The following is a 17,320-nucleotide window of genomic DNA, read 5'->3' on the forward strand; positions in this document are numbered from 1 at the left end:
CGTGTGGTACCGTCTTGCACGTGTTGCCTCGTGCTTCCACGAGGGTACAGGTCAGCCTCACAGCTCACACGCACAAGCACGGTTTGTAGATAACACACCCCACTCCGGGGTCTCGGTGGGTCCCTCACAGAAGGCGTCCATCGGGGGTCCGTGTTTCCACATCGTGCTGGCGTGCAGGTAGGATGGAGGCTCCAGGAGAGCCGTCATCATTCACTAGCAGGATAACTGTTGGCACGTGACAGGCCTTTAACTTCAGTATCGACGTGTGTAACAGACCATGGCCCCACCTGGGCGGGAGGTGGTTTACGTACACACACTCCTGCCCACCCCCCCCTAACCGGGGCAGAGACTCTTCAGCACAAGGGTGCTACTGTCAGGGACCCTCCAGGTGAAGAAGAAAAGCTCGTGGGGCAGGGGAGGTGCACAACAGATGGGCAGAAGCTCCCTCCCTACAGGCAAAGGCTTTATTCCAGGAGCAAAGTCCCCTTTAACCTTATGTTCTCCGTGGAACTGGGAGAGTCAGCATCGTGCCCCAATGTCGGGGAGTCTAAGAATCGGGGTGCTTAAAAAGGCCAGAAACCAGCAGAGATTGGCACAACGTTGTGAATCAACTACACGTCAATGAAAAAACAAAGGCCAAAACCCCTGCCACTCCAGATCGGACTCTGGAGATTGCTCTTCTCCACTGGCCCCAGAAGCCCATCAGACAAGGAGAAATATGACAACTCTGGGAAAACTGCAGACGATTCAAAGTCATTCTTAAAGAGATTTAATTATCTGAATTGCATAAAAGGGGGCAGTACACATTTAAATCTCTGCTACATCACAAACTGCTGTTTTTGTTGTTTTATTAAAGACCCACTGTTTCTACCCATCTTCAGGTTTATGGCTATATAATGGAGGGAAAACAGGTATTATTAGCAACAGGATAGCAAACAGCAAGCAAGAGTCTGTTCACCAGAATGTCTTCTCCACTGCAGAACAGAGTCCTTTAAAAGAAAAGGCAGAGAAAGGCTGTGAGCCATCCATGACCAGTAACAACAGTGAGAGAGAGAGCGAGATATAGCAAGGAAAGTGAGAGGGCAGAGCCTGGGTGTTCAGAAGTGTTTCCTCGACCCACACCCTCCTAGCTCTGTGTGAGGGTGCACTCTCCTTACATCTCCCCTTCTGACATCTCAACCCTAAACTAAGTTTCCCTGTCAATTCAAATATAATAAAGACATCATTCCCACAAGGAGGGCCGATCTGAGGACTGGAATGATTTGCCAACATTCTGAGAAAGCTTATTTAAAAATAGCATGGCTTTTAAGACAGGTTCTATTCCTTGAAGACGGGAGGAAAGAGGGGTCTTTGTGAGTGGGGACTGGAGGCATATGGCCCACCGAACAGAGCAGGATACAAAAGAATCCCCTAATGTCTGCAGGCTACCAGCCACCGCTACTGTAGCCTGGCTGGGCAGAGGCAAAAGCAAGCAACCCCGCCGCTCTTCAAAGCCCACAGGTGGAGGGGCAGAAGCAGATGTAGGCTAATGGCTCTAAATAACCAGCATTTAGTGTTATATTAGGACCAAGGATTTATTCCACAACATAAACTGCAACATTTGATACAAGCTACCAAAAAAACAGGCGAGGAGGGAAGGAGCAAGGAGAAAGCCAAAATACAGCTGTGGCAGGTACTTACAGAGCAGCCTCTTTTCTATGTCACTAGGTCACCAGTGACACTAGAAACTAGACGTTTGCGTTCTGACATCAACCAGATGCTAAAGCACCAACACACTGTTTGGAAGTTTGTTTTGTTTTAATTCCAGCCACTGAAACCAACATGGAAGTTATTGCTTAGATAAATAAACCTAGTCTACCAGGAAAAAAGAAAAGTGGATGAAAGAAACAAACAAGACCCCCAAAAGTGAAAAACTTAAGCTCCCCAATATGGTAACAGAGTAAACAAGAGAGAAATTCCTCAAATGAGGATTTACTGGAATTTCTGGTGCTCTTCTGGGCACTGAAACTGAGTTGGACTCTTAAGCCGGTAAATCCCAGAAAGAGGTAAGATTTTAATGCTGTACATGAAAGGTGCAAGCTCCAATCCTTCCACATTGGTGGGAACCCCTGCAAAAAACAGTCAGCATTTCAAACCTCAACAATCACAAACGGCTCTTAAGGAAAAAAATACAAAAAGTGTCAAAAAATTTTTTTAGTCGTTTTTTTCTTTTTTTCAAAGAGTTCTGGAAAAATGATCCCGTAAGGAATAGAAATAGCACCGTTCACAGGCTGGTTTGAGTGCCAGGCCTGCAGCTTTGCTGCGACCCTGGAGGAGTCCTCTGGCCGGGTCCTGAGTTACAGTCAGGGTCCGTTGCTCTAGCTCCGGCCTGGCGCGCCCGGCGCCGCACAGCACGCGCACACGTAGTCCTCCTCCTCGGCCGTCTCGGGACAGACGCCAACACAGACCTGATGGAACCACCGATTGCAGCTGCCATCACACTGGACCCAGTCCACCTGGTTACAGAGAGCAGGGAGACGGGGTTTTCAGGGGGAGAACAGGCCCGACAGACACCAGGCAGGCAACTGCCCCAGCACTGGGACCTCGGGCACAGCAGCCCAAGCGACCGAGTCAAAGCCAGTCTTCAAGTGGTGACTGCTCTGGGGCTAAGACAGCGCCGCCCTGTGACAAGGAAGCAAAGGGCGTGGCAGCAGCATCCCTCCCACCTTCTTAGCGCTGGGCGGTGAAAGCTGGAGGAGCAGGAAAAGGAAAAAGGGCAGAGGAAGAGTTTCTTCAAGAAAAGGGAGAAGACCCAGGAGCGATGTGAGAGCAGAGGTACCAGTGGGGGAGGGTGAGCAATCCACTCAGATGGGCTCAAGGCAGGTAAGCAGGAGAGACCCGGCCAGGCGAGCTGCAGCTTACAGGGTTTCTGAGTTAAGGGAACGCACGTCCTCCGCGGCCCAAACCTCACTGACCTCGTCTCCCTCCGGCTGCAGGCAGCTCACGGCCGGGCAGACGGCGTCCTCGTCCCCAGAGTCCTCGTGCTCCGAGCAGGACGCGTCTGCGGGCAGGGAATGAGCGTCGGCAGAAGGGACCAGCTCATGGCCACGTGCCCGCTCTAACTTGAAACTGTTCGTGTCCTTGCTGTGGCTCAGTTTGATCCTCTTCTTTTTAGGGGTCCGCGTTTTGGCGACTCGATCCCACCGCTCACTGGAGAGACCTTCTCTTTCCAGGCGTCTCTTCAGTTTGCTCTCGAGGCCGCTGACTCCGTCTCGCTTCCCACGGCAGCCGTCACTCTGGGTGGAAGATGGCAAACTCCATTTAGCCCCTCGCCAAAACCAGTGATGCCAAGAACTGGCTGCACGAGAAGCGGGTGCTCCCCATCGACACCGACACGTGCTGCACCGCCCCCCCCTTCACATCCTACAGGACCACCTAACTTCACTGTTTAGTCTACCAAAGCAACACTGGAAAACAGAAATGTCACAGACACAATTCGTTTCAAATTAGCCAACCAGCTCCGGGAGAGGGGAGATGCCACATTCTTTTGGCCAAACCCACGAGGAAGTCCCTGACGTCCACAGAGTGTTTTCTATCTAGGTGTTAACCCACAGACAGCTAAGGAACCAAGGCAATACCTTGCTTCTTTATGCACATCTCCACCCCTTATAGGAGGAAGGTGCATTAACTGAACACAACTGATAACAGTGCTACGCTATTTGGTGTCATAATGAAAAACAAATCCTAAATGCCAGCGTCTGCCCTCATGCTGTTTTCAGTGAGATTCCTCCCTATCTGACTACATTCTCAGGGGCATTAAATGTTACAGGTCAGCAAGTTCACTCACAGGAAGCAGCAGCAGCAGCATCTTACGCTGCTGAGAAACAGGACATTATTAGTTATCCCCTTCAAGTACGTCAGCACTCAAAACGGGCACCCTTGGGACTTCCCTGGCGGTCCAGTGGTTAAGACTCCTTGCTTCCACTGCAGGGGGCATGGGTTCAATCCCTAGTCAGAGAACTAAAGATTCCGTATGCCGTGTGGTGTGGCCAAAAAATACCCAAAAAACAAACAAACAAAAAAAGGGTACCCTTGGTCTAGTCACCTGGTCCTCACACCAGCTGCTGGGTTTGGTTTAGAAGAGTTAAAGCATTTGTTACATGTTGACTCCAAGAATGAAGGCTTTATCCCAAAGGCCTTTCCAGCTATAATTACATTTTCATCTCTACAGTAATTCTCTTACTGAAGAAAAATAATCCTGCTTCTAGCTATTATCACATGGAAATGATGAGAAGCACACCTTGCTAAAAAGAAAACACAATTTCACACAGTGGCTTAAAAACCAGCATCAAAATCCAGGTTGTGAGCCCAAAGTGCTCAGTGACAGCCGTTGGAGCAGGGCTGTGGGGCAGGTGGTCTGCATCCTTTCCTGGACCAAAGACAGCATCTCGTCCCCGAGCTATTGAAGGATGATGACACTCCGAAGCACGCTGCCGCCTAGACCCCGACGCCCACCTTCTCACTGCTGGGTCTCACTGGAGAGCTGCGGTCAGCTTGCTGCGCGGGGCTGGGCTTTGCGAGTAGCATCTGGTAGAGCTCCTGAATTTCAGGAAGGGACACCTGGAGCAGCTGGGCCTCCATCAACAGCTCACTCACTTCTGGGCTTAGACCTGTCGGAGACAAGACCAGATCACGGTGACATCCACCTGAGACATGAGTGGAGGAAGACCACCGCTCCCATTACCACCCTTTCCCTTCAAGTGAGGTTCACTCCACAGGCCCAGAGCCACAGCATAGCAGGCCCAAACTGGACTGTGTTAAGTCCATCAGTGACTAGGAGGACTCCCGCTGATGCAGGAGAGAGATACCTCTGCTTTCACAGAAGCACAGAAGAGCCAGGGCCTGGGCACTCTGAGTGGGCCCAAGGTTCCAGGCACAACTCATGGGGGAGAGTTGCCCTCAGGGAAGGACAGGAGGAAGGAGGCAGGGTCTCTAGAGCCCCCTCAAGTCTCCTAAGTAATGAAGCAACAAGGGAACCCATGGCTTAGCATCTGATGACCAAGATGCTTGGTGTTTAATTATCAGTTGGCATGGGACGAACCCTTTCATCCCTGAAAGCAACGGATATAAAGACTTCCTTTCTGTTTCTTTTGCATTTATGAGCCTTTAACTACGATTCTTCTCCTACCTTGCAAATACATAGTAATCCATATCCTACATATGAGGATAAAATCCTTTTTAATGGTTCCTAGTTTATCTGCAACAAAAACCTACTGCACCATCACTTTTTACTCTTCAGCCCTCAAAATCATAACAATAATAATGGTGATGATAATAATAAATACAGACCATGGAGGGGGATACAGCTCCGTCCAGCAGAGAAGGGAGAGCGTAAATATGAGGTTCTGCCGTCCCAGGCACCGGGCAAGGAGAAGGATGTGGAGGCAGGAGGCTGAGATAGCTGGCGGAAGGAGAACATCGCACAGTGAGGCTTCTCCAGGGCTGAAGCCACTCCCACCACCCCAAGAGAAGTAGCTTGGGTTATCAGGCAGCAACCAGCAAAGAGAAAGGTTTGATTTTCCCAAACTGAAAGAAGTCTCCTGGCATCTCAGATTTGGCCAAACCAACTCATATCCACCAAGCCTTTGGTCTTCCTGGTTGTACCTGGACTGACTGCAAAGGTGAAGAGCACCACTGGGAAATAAGTCATTTTCTCTGCGTGGCAACAGATCACACAGCCTTTTAATCTCTAGGTAATCCTCCTTCTGAAGATTATAACCCGACTGACACAGACATGTACCCGCTCTGGGTAAACCAACTGAGGAACTGCCAGAAAGCATTCACACCCACGTCACCACCTTCACCAGAGCTTATGAGAGGAGCTGGGAGAAACAGTCCTTTGACCACAAATTACTAAGTAAATAACAGCTGTGCCTTTCCCTTTTATTAACATAGGTGAACTCCTAGCACATCGTGTGTAAGGAACACAAATGTCTCCAGCGTAGGCTGCCCAAATACCCACAACTCAACTATGAGACAGAAATGTAACACATCGTTTGCTAAGTGCCAGGCACTGTATTTCAGAAGCCTGGGGAGAACTTAAAAAGACAAGGAAACAAATACAACAGAGACCAATCTTCTGTCCTTGTCCCTAATCTGTATGACCTTCAACTCCTACACTTCACACATCTCTGCTGGTGCAGCACAAGGGACGCGTAGTATCTGCAAGAGAATCTGCCAGACTTGGAAGTCACCAGGTTAACATTATGAGAGGCCTGAGTACTGCCTGCCTGGCTGCACTCCTTGTCTCCCACGGAAGAAGACAGAAGCCCGGCCGTCCCAGTGACACTCAGGGGAATCTGGCTTTGGCAGAAAGACCACAGATGGTATGAAACCCACCGCCTCTGCTCTGAAGCAACTTACTAACACTCAAGACACATCAAAAGCTCTTCTTCCTCAAAAGGCAACCAGAGACAGGAGGAGGCACTTTCCCTTTCTCCTCGGTGACTTACACGAGAGGAAGCAGGAAAAAAACAGCCAAGCAAAGAATTTTAAAATACACGTATATTAAAAATACATCTGGGGCTTCCCTGGTGGCGCAGTGGTTGAGAGTCCGCCTGCAGATGCAGGGGACGCAGGTTCGTGCCCTGGTCCGGGAAGATCCCACATGCCGCAGAACGGCTGGGCCCGTGAGCCATGGCTGCTGAGCCTGCGCGTCCGGAGCCTGTGCTCCGCAACGGGAGAGGCCACAACAGCGAGAGGCCCGTGTACCGCAAAAAAAGACGAAAACAAAAACAAAGAAACACATCTGGTTCCCACACATCAATGGAAAAATCCCATGCGCATACGAAGAGGTGAAATCTGCTCCACAGGACGCGTGCCCGGCTATCGGGAGCAGAGGGAACTGAGGCAACGCGGCAGGTGCGCGCAACCCTCGAAGGTAAAGCGGGCGCTGGTACCGGCGGCACCACCAGAGCTACCGGCTCCGGAAGAAGGCACAGAGCTGAGTCCGATAACCAGCGAAGGAGCGTTGCGGCTCACCTTGCTTGTCTCTGGCGCCTGTCCTGCGGCGGCCTGCCGTCTGCCACATAACAGTCCTGAGCCCGTCCGCTCCTGCGTGGGCTGGAGGTTACCTGACGAGAGCAGCTGTCGGGCTCTGTGCTGCCAGTTCACGGTTCTTTCAATCATATACCGCAGCGCATCTCCCTCGGGAAGGCGAACTCGGATACGCTGGAGGGAGGCCAGCAGGGGCAGAATTTTCTCTAATGGAGGTTTCTCTGACCTCCGACAATGGGGACACAGCCAGATCCGGGGGCCCTGCGCAATACTGGGTACTGCCACACAGCCGGTGTGGAAAGCATCCCTGCAGAGTTCACACTGGATCATGGGGGCAGCTGGGGCCTTCTGACACAGGCAGACCTTCATCTCCACATCCTGGACTGGCGACAGCAATTTCCCCTCATTGGCTTGTCTGAGAGACTGCAAGGCTTCCATTTCTCGTAAGCGGGCTTCCCCAAGCGTTGCCATCTAGAAAGGAGAAAACAATCAGGGACAATGTCACAGAGAACTCAGCCTTCTCCTAAAACTAGGGTCCTGGTGGCTAAGAACACCGGGCTCCAGAGTAGACTCTGCCTGCCTCACTAAGTCAGGTGGGCAACAACATCCCACTGTGGCTAAATTTCCACACGTATAGAGTCGGTAACAGTGCCCACCTCACAGGGCCGCCACGACGATGACACGGGCTGTGTGACAGACGCTCTGACTGGCACCCAGCAAACCCTCAGTGTGAGCAGCTACCTAACACACACCATTCTTCCAAGTCCAAATTCTTCACACATTTCTCTCTTAGAAAATGTACCTCTCTTGAAAGATACAGGCTTTTCACAGTCTGGGTGTACTAATTTCTGAGGTTTTCGATTTGTTTTCAGTTCCAGTAGCTTTTGAGTTCTTCCAGAAAGGCACTTTAGATGAGAAAGTCTGTTAAACAGCCGTAGTAACCTGTGTCTCTTACTGCCTTTAACATTACACCTTACATGTGTGCTGGACACCGGAACTGTGTGTGGTGAAGCTGGGTCCCTCACGAAAGAAACAGAACCACTTCACCAGACTTCCCTTACACACATGCACACACACACACTCACACGCTGTAAGATCACTAGGGCAGAGATAAAAGCAAGCTGCTTTTCTGCAGAAAGTGGCAAGTATACTCATTATAAAGTCTTTTCTCTCTGTTAAAACGAGAGCCATGTCTCAGCAAAGTTCTGAGTTCAGTTTATCTGTATAAGCGACTTGAAAACACAAACATAATCAGCTTCACAACAAAAAGCTGAAGTGACACTGAACATGTTTCTGACCAGTACGTGCAAGCTGCCCATACAAGGGACTTCTACGTGAACAGACCAGGCGCCCACTACATAAACCAGTCCAGGCATTACAGACTTATTCACCTCGCACCATGAAGTAAAAGCTGCCTAAGGGTGACCAATTCAAATCACTAGCTATGTCAGAGTTAGTCACTACCCCCTCGAACTTAACACATCCATCTTCCACAGCGGAAGGCTGGACCACCAAAATCCTAATACTTCACTGAAGGAGAAATACAGAGCAACAGGGGGTAAACATAGGCCTTTAAAACTGAGCCTTCCCCTTTAGAAATAAAAACTACAGGCTGCAGGAACCATTCCCTTCCCAAGTCTATTCCTATAAGCAAGTCCTTAAAACGTTAATTTGTCATAGTTAAACCATTCTCGATGATCGGATCCAGCCACCACCAGATCCATCCCGATTCACCAGAAGAGGAAGCTGAGTCCTAAGGCCAGATCGACTCTTCTGGATGAGAGAAGAAAATGTATGAATGATGGATTAGGGAAGAAACAGATCTAGAAGTAAACCACCTAACAAACCTTTGGTATATTTAAGAAACCTACTTATTTTTCTAGCTAAAAACAATGTACAGGCGGCATATACGGGTTATGTGATCACAAAGTGATCAACAGGTAATGTACAGAGGTTCACAGACTAGATCAGCAAGACCAGACAAGCAAAGATCAAGACAGTGTCTTTACAAAAACGAACCACATAACAGTGGAAAGTAGCACCTTGAAAACACCAGAATTATGCTCAGGCAGCCGCATCTGATTAGAGCCTGAAGTAAGGGACAAACATGCCAAAGAAAGTCTGTGTCAAAATACACAAACACATCAGGGCAATCCCATGTCAATCACAAGAGAGGTCAGGCAGCTACGAAGGATCAGACCACAAAGAAGGTGCCTGGACCAAGGACGAGCCCAGGCCCAGTAGCAGCTATGTTCCTGCTCTGGGATGGACAATGCTTTGTGCCTTCAAAACCATCCTGAAAGTCTGACTTCATCAAACCAAAAAGCTTCTGCACAGGGAAGGAAATCATCAGCAAAATGAAAAGACAACTTACAGAATGGCAGAAAATATTGGCAAATTATAATTTGATAGGGGTCAATACCCCAAATCAATGAAGAACTCATACATCTCAATAGAACAAACAAGACAGCATCACCACTACTAAAAACAAAAATCCAATTAAAATGGGCAGAGGATCCAGTAGACATTTTTCCAAAGCAGATATACAGATGGACAACAGGTATGTGATAAGATGCTCAACATCACTAATCATCAGGGATATGCAAATCAAAACCACACTGAGATTATCACCTCACACCTGTTAAAATGACTGTCATCAACAAGACAAGAAATAACAAGTGTTGGTCAGGATGTGGAAACAAGGGAACCCTCGTGCACCATTGGTGAGAATGTAAACTGGCGCAGCCACTGTGGAAAACAGTATGGAGGGTCCTTAAAAACTAAAAATAGAACTACCATATGACCCAGCAATTCCACTTCTGGGTATACATCTAAAGGCAACAAAAACACTAACTTGAAAAGATTATCTGTACCCCCATGTCCAGTGCAGCATTATTCACAATAGCCAAGATATGGAAACAACCTACATGTCCACTGATGGATGAATGGATAAAGAAAATGTGGTATGTATATACAATGGAATATTATCAGCCACAGAAAAGAAGAAAATCCTGCCATTTGCAAGAACATGAACTCTGAGACCATCATGCTAAGTGAAATAAGTCAGAGAAAGACAAGTACTGCATGATCTCACTTATATGTGGAATCTACAAAAACAAAACAAAACAAAACAAAAACAACCCCACAGATACAGAGAGCAGATTGGCAGTTGCCAAAGGCAACTGGTGGGGGAGATGGGTGAAGAGGATCAAAAGGTCAAAATAAGTCCTGAGGATGTGATGTACAGCATGGTATGACTATAGTCATTAATACTATGTTATATATTTGAAAGTTGCCAAGAGAGTAGATCTTAAAACTTCTCATCACAAGAAAAAAAAACTGCAACCATGTGTAGTGATGGATATTAACTAGATTTACAGTGCTCATTCTGCAATATATACATGTACTGAACCATTGTACTATACACCTGAAACTAATATAATATTACAGGTCAACTATAGCTCAATTAAAAAAAAAATTTTTTTTTAATTTTCAAAAAGCATCCAGATCACATAGCTATCTTCTTCTGTTCTGATACTCTGCTCACTAAACATTAGCTAGATACTGCTTCACCTTCCTGAAGATGATACAATCTTTGAATCAACAGGGCTTATGCTAAATGCAGGTCAGACTCAAGTATCCAGTACTCTTTTAGGTGTATTTCTTGTTGTAAACTAGTAAGTTGGCATTGCAGTTCACATATTCGTTAGCCTGGGTGTCCTGAGTCTGCATCCCTGGACCAAGCCTTGGGCACTGGAAAGACTATTTCTGAATCTGGGAGGCCTTCCCTGAATCCTCTGCACCACTATGCACCTTCCATTCAAAACTTTTACAAATGACAATTCTCCCAAAGTCGTTTTGGTAAAACAGAGTACTTTTAAAGTTATTCTTCTACTTGCCTTCCCAATATGACCAGTAAGTAAGAGAAGAGTTAGAAATTATCCTCCCCCATGGAGAAAAGAGGAGGAAAAACCCCAGTACGTACAGCTGAAGCAGTCTCTCTGCTTTCAGTCAGAGCTCTCTCCAGGTCACTCAGACTCTCTACTCTGGGGCTTCTCTTCTTGCCACTTGGCAAGGGCTCCTTTAACTTTCTCTGCTTCCTCTTCAATCCCAAAAGGCCAATATCACATCGAGGACACAGCACCTAATGTGGACAAAGCACCACCGCTGGTAAAATGGATTTCAGATGAAGCATTAGTAAGTCACCAAATAAAAGCCTAAGGAGTGGGAAGGATGTGAGTTTCTTAGTATTTTCTGTGTAACATGCCTCCCTGAAGCCAGAAACTCTCTTCTACAAAGGAAGGAAGAAAGGAAGAGAGGGAGGAAAGAAAGAAGGAAATCTCACAAAAAGACAGACTTTGATTCCAGATTCAATCAAACAGTAAGTAAAAAAATGTGATACAGAATGATCCCAGTCATAATGTGTGACCAGCATCAGCTTACAAAAAAACACAAGAAGTGCAACTATAGTACTTTGAGAGGTGGATGAGATCTTTTATTGAGCTTGTTAAAAGCAAGTGGTGAAGCATGGCCAAGGTTAAACGTCCAATTTCAACAAACTGAGGAACTTCAAGGAGGAAAATTTCTTCCTTAGACAGTGAATGCTATCCCTAAACATATGCAGAAAACATTTTAAGATTCTTCTAAGTTTCAATTGAAAGTTTCAGTAGAAACTTAGAAGAATCTCCCTGGCTCCACTGAGAAAAGTAACTCCTAGAGCATAGATCAGTCAGTGATGCCACCTCTGTGTGTGAGGGACTACATGTTTTGCCAGGCTAGGGGACCCAAGGTCTTGTAGGTGGGCTAACTGCAAACTTACCTCCAAGAGAGAATAGGACGAATTCTCAGTCAGGAATGTATTAGCAGCACATTCTTTCCAAACGTGAACCTCAGCTACTAGTGACTCCAGTCTCGGTAAAGAATTCAGATGCACCGGGATAGATCGTCCTCGTGTAACAAGTTCTATCAGTGTGTCTAACACTGGCACACGTCCTCCAGCCTAATAAATCAAGGCGAAAAAAATTACTTCTATGTAAGTGGGAAAAGTACCAGTCGGACCGGGCCTACCCCATGATTTCAACATATTAAATTCACGGACGGGTGCTGACAAAACCTGCCAGCTGACCGATGGTGGTGGAGGTGGAGCAGTGTGGGTTCTTCCACTCGACAAGGAAGAACCTACTTTGTGCTGGGCCCATGGATACAACTTTGGACCTGGCATATACTGTGCTCCCTTTGTTCAGACTGTTTATGCCCTTGTCAATTCACTTGTCATTTTGGTCCCTATGGATGGTGTGAAAAAAATTCAACAGAAATGTAAATTTGTAATAACTCAAAGGATTTCCATACTGACTTAGAGAAAGAAAAGCAACAAAACAAATATTTTACTCCAATTCACTCACCAATGATGAATTACAGTAACTCAGTATAGATTATTGAGGAAACAAAAAATGAGTTGTGAAAGCCCACTGGCTCTCCAACTTTATTATTCATTAAGAATCACCTGGGGGCCTTCTATTTATTCTCACAGGATTGAAACTGTAAGGGCATAGGTATTCTGCTGGATGCGTAAAAAGGTGACTCACAAATTATATGCTATGCCTATGGTATTCCATTTAGAAACATATGGAGTACTCCCTAAGTGAACAGCAGAATACTGGATGACCTTTTAAAATAAATAATCCACTAAACACGAAGAGGTTCCTTGTTGTTGGTCACACCTCTCTACTAGTCCTTAAATATATGACGCAAGGAAAGACCAGGCTATTATTTCAGGAATGGAGCAAAACTTGCTTTTCGTCCTTATGGACATTGTTGCAAACACCGTACTAAGTAGTGCATACATTACAGCACATGAAGGGAGCAAACCCACGCAGACATGTGTCCTTGCTTCTGATTTCATATGCTCACCTCTCCTCGTCGTCATGACCTCACCTTCTGGCTGCCAGCAACCATGAGTGCAAGGGGGGACCGTGACTGTACCCGCTACAGTTCCAACAACCACAGACAAGAGCCTGCATCAAAAACCTCACTGGGGAAGTTTATGTACACAGCAAACACTTTCCTTGGTTTTTTCTTTGGCGGGCTGGGGTCACCCCTTAATTATGTAATATTTATCAAACAATGTATCTTCTCTTCCCTATTAACAAGAATAGATGTCCAGATGTTTTGTTGAAAACACGTGGCTAAAACTGTCCTGTTTGGCATTTCTCATTAGCAATTGGTTAATTAGCACCACTTAAAATTACATAGATATTCAGAAGACCAGATGGTATTTTATTCCTAGAATCTGATGGCTTCAACAAAACAGAATTTGAGCCTCAAGAACAATATAAATTAAAATTTTAAAAACCTATCCCATTAAATAATTCCAAGATCTTTTTTCTCAATAGGCCCGTAAGACCCACTGGTTTATGATCGTTAGAAAAAGGAAGACACTCCCACCAACCACTTTTCAAATGAAGTTATCCAGCTGAAAACTGGGAAGAACATAGAATATATTCTGTCTATACCTTAATAATGTTACAAGTGAATTTAATTTTCTATTTTAACTTATAAGTAAGTCTTAGCAAGTACAACATCTAGCACAGGGGCACAGACACTCAGTGCTGATTACTTTGGACAGTTACTTTAGAACGTGCTCATCTCACTGCTTTTGTAGGTATGGAGCACATTTAAGTCATTACTCGGTGAAAGTCCTGGGCCTGAGGGCCTAGTTTGGCCATGTAATCATGTATCAAGACTCACTGAATCTGCTACTCTTCATTATGTAAACTCCAAGTAGTTGGCAAGCCAGCAAGAGATAGCTGTACTTGTCAGACGTTAGAAACTGTGTTTCTCCCACAACTTCATTTTTAGCTCTTTTTCTTCAACCCCAACCAAGTAATTAAGTCTGTTATGGGAGGGTCCCAAGCTCCCAGAAAAGGTTGGTTAAATTACCTAAGCTTTAAATACTGAGTCAACTAGTCAGGACAGTAGATGGGGTGGGTTAAGTGCATCTACACAAGGTTGAAGAGAATCAGTAATCCGGCCAACCCAAACACTGAACCTGTGTAGTGAGATCCAACATATTCCCCTTTGCAAGTGTTTACATTACTGCTCTTTACAGATGCACTTACACACACGGGACGTTTTGTAAACCTACCTGCAGGGCCTCTACGTCCTGAAGCCAGTCTCTGGCTCTCTGCACAGAGTCTTTCAGAGCCGCACCATTGGGCAGGTACGCGGGGATCTCCTCGATCTCCTTAACCACCGTAGCAAGGCTGTTCAATGAATGCCGAGGCCTACAAAAGCAAATGACACTACTCAGCTTTTACACTGTGGCTCACTTTTCTCGTGGTTTACTTACCAGAGAAAATAGGAAAATCACTTCAGGGACTTCCCTGGTGGCACAGTGGTTAAGAATCCACCTGCCAATGCAGGGGACATGGGTTCGAGCCCTGGTCTAGGAAGATCCCACATGCTGCGGAGCAACAAAGCTCCTGCGCCACAACTACTGAGCCTGTGCTCTAGAGCCTGTGAGCCACAACTACTGAGACTGCACGCCACAGCTACGGAAGCTCGTGCGCCTAGAGCCCATGCTTTGCAACAAGAGAAGCCACTGCAATGAGAAGCCCGCACACCTCAACGAAGAATAGCCCCCGCTTGCCACAAAAAAGAAAAATCACTTCAAAGGAAATTCAGAATAGCAAATAACTCAGTGAAGCATTTAAGTTCTACTTATTTCTGATTTGACATTGGAATAACCATAAACTTCCACTTGCAAAAGATAACTTAGGAATAATTTACGTTATGTTAAACTAGATACGCTATCAAGACTCACACAGCTTCACTAAGAAAATGAAAAATCTCCAGGATATCAACATACCAAAAGCACAGAACCCAAAACTTTTGTACTCTCTGCTCAATGACCACTATTTTAGGATTACAAAATAATGTCTGGAACCTAGGTATTTCTTGTACTTTATCTTGTCAGTTGGAATAGTAAAGATCTGTCAGACAGAAAGCAAGAATAGGGAGGGAATCATCTTCTCCCCTCAGATGGTTAGCTTGAATCCAACCCATCTCTCGCGTATAGATAAGGTCACAAAGCAACAGCACTAATGTGGAGAATTACGGCACCATTTTCATCTTAAAGACAGTGCACACTGACTCTCAGATGTTTCTCTTTAAGACTCCTTGGGATCTTTTTCATTAACTGTGGGTTTAAACAGTTCCACTTATTTGTAAATGCTTTCTTCTCGCAAAGATGTTATCCTCGAGGTCCAGGGAAATTTCATTAAACCAACTCTAGAAAAGGTATTTCCATTTGAACCATTCATTTCACAATCGGTTACGCAAGGAAAGAAATTGATATTCTTTTGCCCAAGCTCCAAAGCAGCTCCGAACAGCTCAGCTATTTCTGCACACACAGCTCAGTTACTGTGCCCACGTGCCGCCCTACTCCCCATGCTCCGTGCTCCCCGACGGACGCAGTGCCAGCCTTCCCCGGGCAGAGGCATGGGCGTGCTTGTTTACCTGGCCTTGAGGAGACTCCTGGCTTTGTCATCCCAGTGCTCTGATACCGTGAGCAGTTCTTGAAGCCGTGCCATAGCCTTCTCCACAGCTGAATATGGGGCCAGACCCACCCCCAGGTCTATGAGACGTCTCATATCATCTAAGGTGAGGGAGCTGGGGTCTAGGCAAGCCTGCTGCACCTCCTCCAGCCAATGGGCCTGCTCCAGCCGGACACGCATCTCAGCAAGCTGGGGAAGCTCAACATCAAATTCAAAGCTGACGTCTAGCAAGTCTTGCAGCTCAGCGGCACTGGGCATCTCTTCAGAGAGCAATTTCTGGCTATGCTGTTGGAAATCTTCTACACGATTCAAGAGATCCTTAAAAAACACAGATTGTTGCATCAAAACAATATTTTCAGTAACTGGCTTCTTGAAAACTCAGAATCTTCAGTGCATGTTCAACATGACCCTCTGCCATTTCACTTGATTCTAGCAACAATACAGGTAAACAAGGTAATGAATACATAAGCCAACTGACAGTTACACAAGTGACTCTAAGAGAGACTTGTACCAACTATAGTAGCTGGTGGTCACTGTGAAAGGTAAAAATTTCCAACCTTCTCTCTCCTCTGCAGTCCTGTTACAATCTCTTTATATACACGTACCACTCAACGGGTTACTAAAAGCATTTGCAAATAAATGTACAAATTAACCACAGGGGAAGACAACTTGATCATGTGACCTGGGCTTGTGTACAAAACACAGGAAGGCGGGCACCCCCACCTCCCCATCCAGGTACCTTCAGCAGTGGCGTCTGACTGAGGACACAGGGCAGGGCGTGCAGCTGGCTCACGAACTGTCGGAGCTCATTCACTGTCAACTGATTGTGGGATTTCCCTCCACCAGATCGATACCTAGACAGACAAAGGCCCAAGGAGACTGTATGAGAGCAGGTTCCCCACCAGCCCCAGACTCCAATGTCATGGGTAAAACCAGCCACAACAGGCTGCCAAAGAGCCCAAGCCAGGGCGTGCACAGTGCCCACCTCGTCTGCCTCTTGCCGTTAAGCAGCTGCTGGGCGACAGAGGCACATTTCTCCGCGTCCTGTGTCACTAAGCGGAGGTGACGTAAAAGATCGTTGTCCGGGAATTTCTTCATCTCAGATTCCTCAATCAAAGCCTTAAAGCTGACGAGGCCTAGGAATAAAGAAAAGATCACCTTTTCTGTGATCATTATGTATGAAATACTGGTATGAAATATAGAGGGGGAGGTTCGATTTGATCAGTTCTTACCTATGGATATTTGCAATGCTTTACCTCTAATAAATTTATTCTTTTTTTTTGGCTGAGAGTGGAATACTTTAAAAAGTGCCTAGAGCTGCCCTTCAATGTGAAAATGTTTAAGAAACAAAGAACCCCTGCCTTGTCAAAACAGAGCAAATGCAATTCTTCTTGTGGCTGGAACCACCTTTTCCTCCTGCATTTTACTCTGCACCTGGCAGGGAACTGGTGGGCTCAGAGACAGTGACCTGCACCCACCCCTAAACAGGAGAGGGAAGAGTCACCTGCTGAGCGACAGAAAGGAAAGCAAATGAAAACGCTTTGAAGGGAAGCAGTAACTTTCAAATGTAATAACAAGAGACAGAGACTTTGACTAGAACTAAGAAGTAATAAACCAGCATTTCACAGACTCTTAATTTAATGATATGCTGTCTTTGTCCTGAGATCTAGTTCAAAAACAAGCAAAACAAACAAAAACCTTTTCTAAAGGTCCATATAAAATGTGAAATA

At 46.3% G+C, this 17,320-nt stretch overlaps 1 protein-coding gene across 1 annotated transcript in view; it reads right to left on the reverse strand.

The window, feature by feature from the left end:
* Positions 1-746: 746 nt before the first annotated feature.
* Positions 747-17,320, reverse strand: part of KDM5B (lysine demethylase 5B) — a 76,929-nt gene continuing 60,355 nt past the window's right edge. Inside the window, exons 17-27 of the mRNA XM_067729954.1 lie at positions 16,576-16,726; positions 16,330-16,444; positions 15,553-15,908; positions 14,180-14,318; positions 11,855-12,034; positions 11,021-11,179; positions 7,021-7,506; positions 5,329-5,440; positions 4,495-4,649; positions 2,955-3,275; positions 747-2,495 (exon numbers count right to left, since the gene is read on the reverse strand). Of these exons, the coding sequence (XP_067586055.1) occupies positions 2,358-2,495; positions 2,955-3,275; positions 4,495-4,649; positions 5,329-5,440; positions 7,021-7,506; positions 11,021-11,179; positions 11,855-12,034; positions 14,180-14,318; positions 15,553-15,908; positions 16,330-16,444; positions 16,576-16,726 (2,312 nt within the window). The 3' untranslated portion in view covers positions 747-2,357. The remainder of the gene's footprint in view (positions 2,496-2,954; positions 3,276-4,494; positions 4,650-5,328; positions 5,441-7,020; positions 7,507-11,020; positions 11,180-11,854; positions 12,035-14,179; positions 14,319-15,552; positions 15,909-16,329; positions 16,445-16,575; positions 16,727-17,320) is intronic.

This window comes from Pseudorca crassidens, chromosome 2 (assembly GCF_039906515.1).
Source record: "Pseudorca crassidens isolate mPseCra1 chromosome 2, mPseCra1.hap1, whole genome shotgun sequence".
Taxonomy (NCBI): domain Eukaryota; kingdom Metazoa; phylum Chordata; class Mammalia; order Artiodactyla; family Delphinidae; genus Pseudorca; species Pseudorca crassidens.